General features: G+C 36.3%; 1 protein-coding gene across 1 annotated transcript; it reads left to right on the top strand.

The window, feature by feature from the left end:
- The first annotated feature begins 1,932 nt into the window (after positions 1 to 1,932).
- LOC129003721 (uncharacterized protein K02A2.6-like) lies at positions 1,933 to 3,825 on the top strand. Its single transcript, XM_054432017.1, has one exon. It carries the CDS (start codon positions 1,933 to 1,935, stop codon positions 3,823 to 3,825), a length of 1,893 nt encoding a protein of 630 aa, XP_054287992.1.
- Positions 3,826 to 6,998: the final 3,173 nt, after the last annotated feature.

Genomic DNA, 6,998 nt, shown 5'->3' with positions numbered 1-6,998 from the left:
GATAGTGAAACAATCTCGGAATATGGGGTTCAACTTAAAAAGCTAGCCTCAAAATGTAATTTTGACAGGTTTTTAGATGAGGCTCTCCGTGACAGATTTTTGTGTGGGTTGAAATCAGTTCAGATCCAGAGTAAGTTATTAGCAGAGGGAGATAGTTTAACTTTTGAAAAAGCCCTATCTACTGCATTAGTCATGGAAGATGCGGAGAACAATGTCAAATATTTACATAAAAACAGTGCTGTTGAGGTAAACTTTGTTAAAAACAAAAGCTCCGCACCGAAGGTTAGGCCTAAAAGTACAGGCCAAGATGCTAGGCCTAAAGTGTGTTACAGGTGTCAGAAGGAGCATGATGCTTGGAGTTGTCCGTACAAGAAGTACGTATGTAATTTGTGTAAGCGAAAAGGTCACTTAGCGGCTGCTTGCCAACAGAGTAAATATAAAAGGTCTTCTTTTAAGTTTAAGCCTAAATCTAGGGTTAGCTATTGTGATGAAGATAACCTCAATCACACAAACTGTAGTGATGAGGATGATTCTGTTGATGGAGAGGAGTTGTATTTGAGTGATTTGACGGTAAATACCATAGCCTATGCTAACAGTTCTGGAACAAAGAATTTTATAGCAAAACTGTTTGTAAATAATGTACCATTGAACATGACTGTTGATACTGGAGCAGTAGTTAGTGTCTGCCCGGAGAAAATTTATTATGATAAATTGCAGCATGTAGTCCCAGCATTAAAGCGTTCATCCATTAGTTTGAAAACGTATACTGAAGACAAAATTCCAACAATTGGTGAGTTTCAGGCTACAGTCTCCACTGATGACGGACAATCGAAGGTGTTGCCGCTCGTTGTTGTCAAAAACAAGGACCCAAATCAACCAATATTAATGGGGAGGAATTGGCTTCAGGAAATCAAATTGGATTGGTCTCGGATCAACGGGGGAGAAAGTTCCTCGCTGCTGGCAATTGGTAAGACTGTTCCAATTCATAATAGGATTAAAGATCTGAGGGCCAAGTATAATGATGTTTTTGATGGCAAGTTTGGGGAGATAAAAGATGTAGAAGTTAATTTGGTGTTAAAAGAAAATGCAAGACCGGTATTCTGTAAGCCACACAACGTCCCGTTTGCATTAAGGCCTGCAGTAGAAGCAGAGCTCAAGAAATTAGAACATAATGGAATAATAAAACCTGTGACTCAGTCTGAGTGGGCCACGCCTTTGGTGGTGGTTCGTAAGGTTAATGGTACAGTTAGGCTATGTGGGAACTACAAAATAACGCTAAATCCTTGTGTAAGGACTGATCATTATCCTTTGCCCCTGCCTGATGAAATTTTTAACAAAATAGTAGGAGCCAAAGTATTTTGTAAATTGGACTTGGCAAATGCATACTTACAGTGCAAAGTAAATTCAGCTTCACAGGAGTTGCTTACCATAAATACTCATAAAGGATTGTACAGATATCTCAGACTTCCTTATGGAATCTCAAGTGCAGGACCCTTGTTTCAGTCTGTTATGGACAAAATTCTTGGTGGACTAAAGAACACGTATTGTTATTTAGATGATATACTGATAACGGCTGCTAGCAAAGAAGAAATGTTTTTAAATCTAGAAGTGGTCCTCCGCAGGCTTATGGAGTATGGAGTTAAAATTAATAACGAAAAGAGTGAGTTTTTCAAGACTAGGATCACTTTCCTAGGGCATGAGTTGGATAAAGCGGGTATTCATCCTTCTAAGGTACTTACGGAAGCTATTGTTAAGGCACCCAAACCAGAAAATGTGTCACAGCTTCGCTCATTCCTGGGGTTAGTTAACTATTATGGAAAATTTTTGCCAAATCTCTCTAGTATATTGTATCCATTGTACCAGCTTTTAAATAAAGATGTTAAGTGGAATTGGTGTCAAAAATGTGAAGAGGCTTTTACAACAAGTAAAAACATGTTAGTGCAAAACAAGGTTCTGCTTCCATTTGATCCAAATCTAGACATTGTAGTCTCAGCAGATGCATCACATTATGGTCTAGGAGCTGTCTTAGCACTTGTGTTACCCAACGGGTCTGAAAGGCCTGTAGCATTCGCATCGCGGACATTAGGCAAGAGTGAGATTAAGTACGCACAAGTCGAAAAAGAAGCACTGGCTCTCATTTTTGCTGTGCGCAAATTCCATAATTTCTTATATGGGAGGAAATTCACACTGGTGACTGACCATAGAGCATTAACATTCTTGCTTGGTCCCACCAAGGCCATACCCACTCTGGCAGCTGCTAGAATTCAGAGGTGGGCATTAATTTTGGCAACATACCAATATGATTTAGTGTACAAAAAGGGTGCTGATCATGGAAACGCAGATGCCCTCTCTAGGCTGCCATGCAAAGGAGAAGTGGAGGAGGAGATAGAAGGTGAAATAAACTTTTTTGCCCACAGTCAGAAATTTCCTATATCCTACAAGGAAATCGGGGTTGCGACAAAGTATGATCCGATCCTGTCAAAGGTCTTAGACCTTACTAGAAATGGCTGGCCTGCATACACGAATGATATACAGCTAAGACTGTATTCCGATAAAGCGTTGCAACTTTCAGTAGAAAAAGACTGCTTGCTGTGGGGCTCAAGAGTAATAATTCCCCGTGTTCATCAAAAAGAAGTGCTACAATTGTTACATACAGAACACCCTGGTGAGTCGCGTATGAAGGCAATATCTCGCAGCTTCGTTTGGTGGCCAAACCTTGATGTTGAAATTGAAGAGTTTGTGAAGAAGTGCAGTATCTGTCAGAAGACTAGGAAATCAATGCCAGTGGTCCCGTTACAACCATGGTCATGGCCAAACCGCAACTGGCAAAGGCTACATCTAGATTTTGCCGCCTATGAGGGGAAAGATTTTCTCATTCTCGTTGATAGTAGATCCAAATGGCCCGAAATCTTCCACATGAAATCTACAACTTCTGCTAAAGTAATAGAAAAGCTAAGAACCTGTTTTGCAGCTTACGGCTTACCAAATACTGTGGTAACAGATGGAGGTACCCAGTTCACGTCTCAAGAGTTTAATGACTTTTTGAAGTTCAATGGCATTCGGCATCTGGTTTCACCACCATATCATCCGGCTTCAAATGGCCTCGCAGAAAGGATGGTCCAGACAACCAAAGACGTCTTTCTGAAACAGCTTTTGGAGGATTCAAAAACCACTTTAAACCGAACCCTACAACATAGGCTGGACAGCTTTTTGTTTGCCTACAGGAACACGCCACACTCGACAACAGGCATGACACCTGCTGAAATGTTTCTCAAGACCATCCCACGTACACCATTGAGTTTACTTAAGCCTCATTTGTCTGACGATATGAAGAGAAAGCAAGAAGAGACGAAAGCAAGAGCTGATACCCGAAGAGGAAAACAGAGATCTTTTAATAAAGGTGATATGGTGCTAGTCCGTACTGTGAGACAAGAGAAGATAAACTGGCAGTCTGGTGTCATTTTCAAGGTTGTCAGTCCAGTAACCTATCTAGTTAATGTGGAAGGTAAAACAAGATTCATACATGCAGACCACCTTAAGTTGAATCCATCACATGAAGATGAAGAAGAACAAATGTTACCTAGACCAGATGAAAACGCAAGGACAGAAGAAATTGCAGCACCGGCAATTGAATATTCTCCTAGGCAAACCCCAACAAAAAGCCCTAGTAAATCCCGGACAAGACCATCATTACCACTAAATCAAGACTCTCAAGAATCACCAGGAATAATCAAGTCTCCAGAAAGAGTAAACTTGAAGAGTCCAGACTCATGTATCAGGCGTTCAAAACGAACAATAAAACCGCCTGATAAACTGAACCTGTAGAGCATAAGAAGAGAGTCGCCCTCCCTAAGAAGAGTTTTTATTTAGAGTAAATGTTTTATTTTTATAAGTAGGGAGGGAATTGTTATAAAGTGAAGAATATTTTAGTTTCGTTATTACAATATCAAGAAGCCAGTTTAAGTTCAATACAATAGGATCTAAGGTCAAAGTACAAAGTCCAACCCCACAGAGGAGACGAACGACGAGGGAGTCTCAGTCTACGTTATGCCAAGGTACGTTAAACATAGTGCGTGGTTAGTCAGGTTAGTTTTAGTGTCAGACCGGCTAGTTGTCTAAATCGTATTATAGGTTATGATTAGGCAATCATTAAAGAATACTAAACTATTTCAGTTGTCATGGTAATTGATTCCTATTATTTTTCATCACCATATGAGGAACACGCAAACCAATTTTTATTTACATTGGATTATAATCGAGGAAGAAAAGTAAAAAAACTTAAAAATATATTTTTTTATTGGGTATTTAAGTGTTCAGAAAAGTCTGTTTTACAAAACTAATAACCAAAGATTTCACAAACATTTTAATATTCGACGGCGTACCCCTGCCTCACGATTAGTAGTAGGACCTTGGGCATGCTAAATTAAGGTGCAAGAGTTATTAAAAGTCACTGAAAATTTATAAAATAAATGTTTCTTCCTTAATATTTATTATATACGTGTCCAGAAAAATCTGTTATACAAAACTAAATAATAAAAAGATTCATATTTTACTGTTGTGTTACCTTAACATGTATTATTAAATCGTGCTTGTAAATCAAAATTCATTAGGCTATTTTAGTTATTTAAGCTATCTACGATATCTGAGCTATTTTAGAATCATCGCAATGACGTACAGTAAAAAGTATAAGTAAAGCTGAGTCTGTGATTTGCTGAAAAAATGCAAAACCTAAAAGTGGAAATATAATTTGGACGAATGCAGTTTTAGCGGATGCCTCCTGATCTTTGTTTAAGCAAATTAAATGTCAGTACTCGAGTTGTTTGGTTATTAAGTAAATGTTTACGTTTAATCATTTGTAAACAAACCTGTAATCTCGACCCAGACCATAACTTAGATGAGTTACTGATTGCAGCAATTGTTCTTAATAATCGCATTACAAGTTAGATCAAGATCACAGTCTTTATCTCTTGATTTGATTTCAGTTTCAAAATCTATATGGAATCATACTATTGACTGTGAATATTGTATTATGAATCTCTACTATATGAACTAGCTACAAATAGGATTTTAATTTTAGTTAAGGTAGTTAACTGAAGAAACAAAGTTCCAAAAAGTAATTCCGATGATGGCGAAAGGCCGCAAACAATTAAACTGAAACGGTTATTCCCACTTGTAATTAAGCTTATGATTTATAAATAGTTGATCAATCTACATATCTTATAAAAAACCATGCCTAATAAACGCCTAATAAATTAAATATAGAATACTATTTTGCTAGAAGTGTTTTTAAAGTTATTGTTTTTTTTGCAATATTACTTAATTATTTTATTTCTTATGCATTCATCAACAAGACATTTTATGAACACATAGATCTCAGTAACTATCGATATAAGGCTCAATATTCCATGCGACAAGTCCAACGTCTTATGTCCAAAGCTATAAAAGAGATAAATGGATCTACAAGGCCAACTCGGCATTAAGACATTTCCCCCCACACTCATGCATAATTTAAACCTATTAAATACTTGAAATTCAGACAGCGCAAACATCACATTGGGAAACATTTTTTTAATTGATATTAATTTGTTTAGATACAATTATGTGGTGTACTCAACTTTTATTTAGGATAAGAGTATTGTAACAACATGTTATAAGCACATTACTAAACTAATACTTCAAAGGGAAAAAACTTAAGTCTCATATCCTGTTATGTTTGTAAGGGAACATCCAAATAAAATCTATATTCAATATTAAACCTAAAAACACACATGCGCTATAAAAGAGTAACGTATTGCGTTCCTACTGAATCATGTTAAAAATATACTTGGCTTCATCTATCTATGGGAAAACAGCAATGTTTCCCTTTGTCAACCTGCACTTAACGATTACGTAATCTACCGGCCAATCCAAGTGCTAAGTGGGGAAAGCATTTTGAGGTCAGATGTGAAGACAAGATAGTTAAATTATCCTCTCGTTGAGTTATTATTCAAATTATATTTTCCCTTTAAGATTTCATGTTTGATTGGTACACAAAATAGCTAAAGTTTACAAAAAGTTGCTACTATATTACGATACTACTAGAGATGAGCAAAGGAAGAAAACTATATTTACAACAATACTTTATTTGTAGATCCATTTATGTTGTTGATTCTTAATCACAACTTTAGCATGCGAATGAAAAGTGGAAATTACAGATTGTTTCAATAGCATAATATCACAGTTTACTATACGTATTACTAGTACAGGATAAGTAGAAAACCAGTTATGGCACGATTTCTGTTACAGTTTATTTTTTAATGAATGACCTTAGCGTGGTCATAGGTTAAGATAGCGTGCAAACACACAATCTGGTGAACAAAATTTAATTTGGTAGTAATTTAAATCATTTAAGTTAAGTTGAAATAGACTTGAATCTAATAAGTAGGCCTATTCATAAAAATAATACAATGCAAGGCTTAAAATGAAGACGACTCCATATTCAGAGCTGTTGAAAACAATTACCTGTCACTTCTCTTACACGTATATGAGGTACAACTATTGTCTGTCTGTGACAAACAACTCAGCAAGACATATTATCTGACGGATTATACCAAGCGAGGAACACCTACTTTGTCCTTGACAGCCTTAATAACTAGCTTAATATTCCTTTCTTGGTAAAATTAGTTAACTTTTTGTTTTTATGATTCTTTGTACTATAATATTTCATTACTCAACGTAGGTGAAAATTTGAAATCAGATTAGCTTCAAGCCTTCTGTTATAAATACTGGGTGCATTAACACGTTTATTCATTAATCTCTTTAATTAAAATATGGGGAAATAATGCGGTTGATATTTTAACATCTTGGTAACCAGTAGCAGTGTAGTAAATTCGAAAATCCGAAATAGTTTCTGTTTTCAAGCCTTCAGTTGAAGCATATTGAAAGATATTTGAATTTAAGATAAACACTGATTTTGTTGTGCTTCCTTACCCTCAAACATGAAAGCTAATTATTCAGCA

The sequence above is a fragment of the Macrosteles quadrilineatus genome, unplaced genomic scaffold (assembly GCF_028750875.1).
Source record: "Macrosteles quadrilineatus isolate MER2022 unplaced genomic scaffold, UCM_ALF_1.0 Scaffold_9__3_contigs__length_116548681, whole genome shotgun sequence".
Classification (NCBI taxonomy): domain Eukaryota; kingdom Metazoa; phylum Arthropoda; class Insecta; order Hemiptera; family Cicadellidae; genus Macrosteles; species Macrosteles quadrilineatus.
The sequence above is the reverse complement of the archived record's forward strand: the minus strand, read 5'-3'. Positions and strand labels throughout refer to the sequence as shown.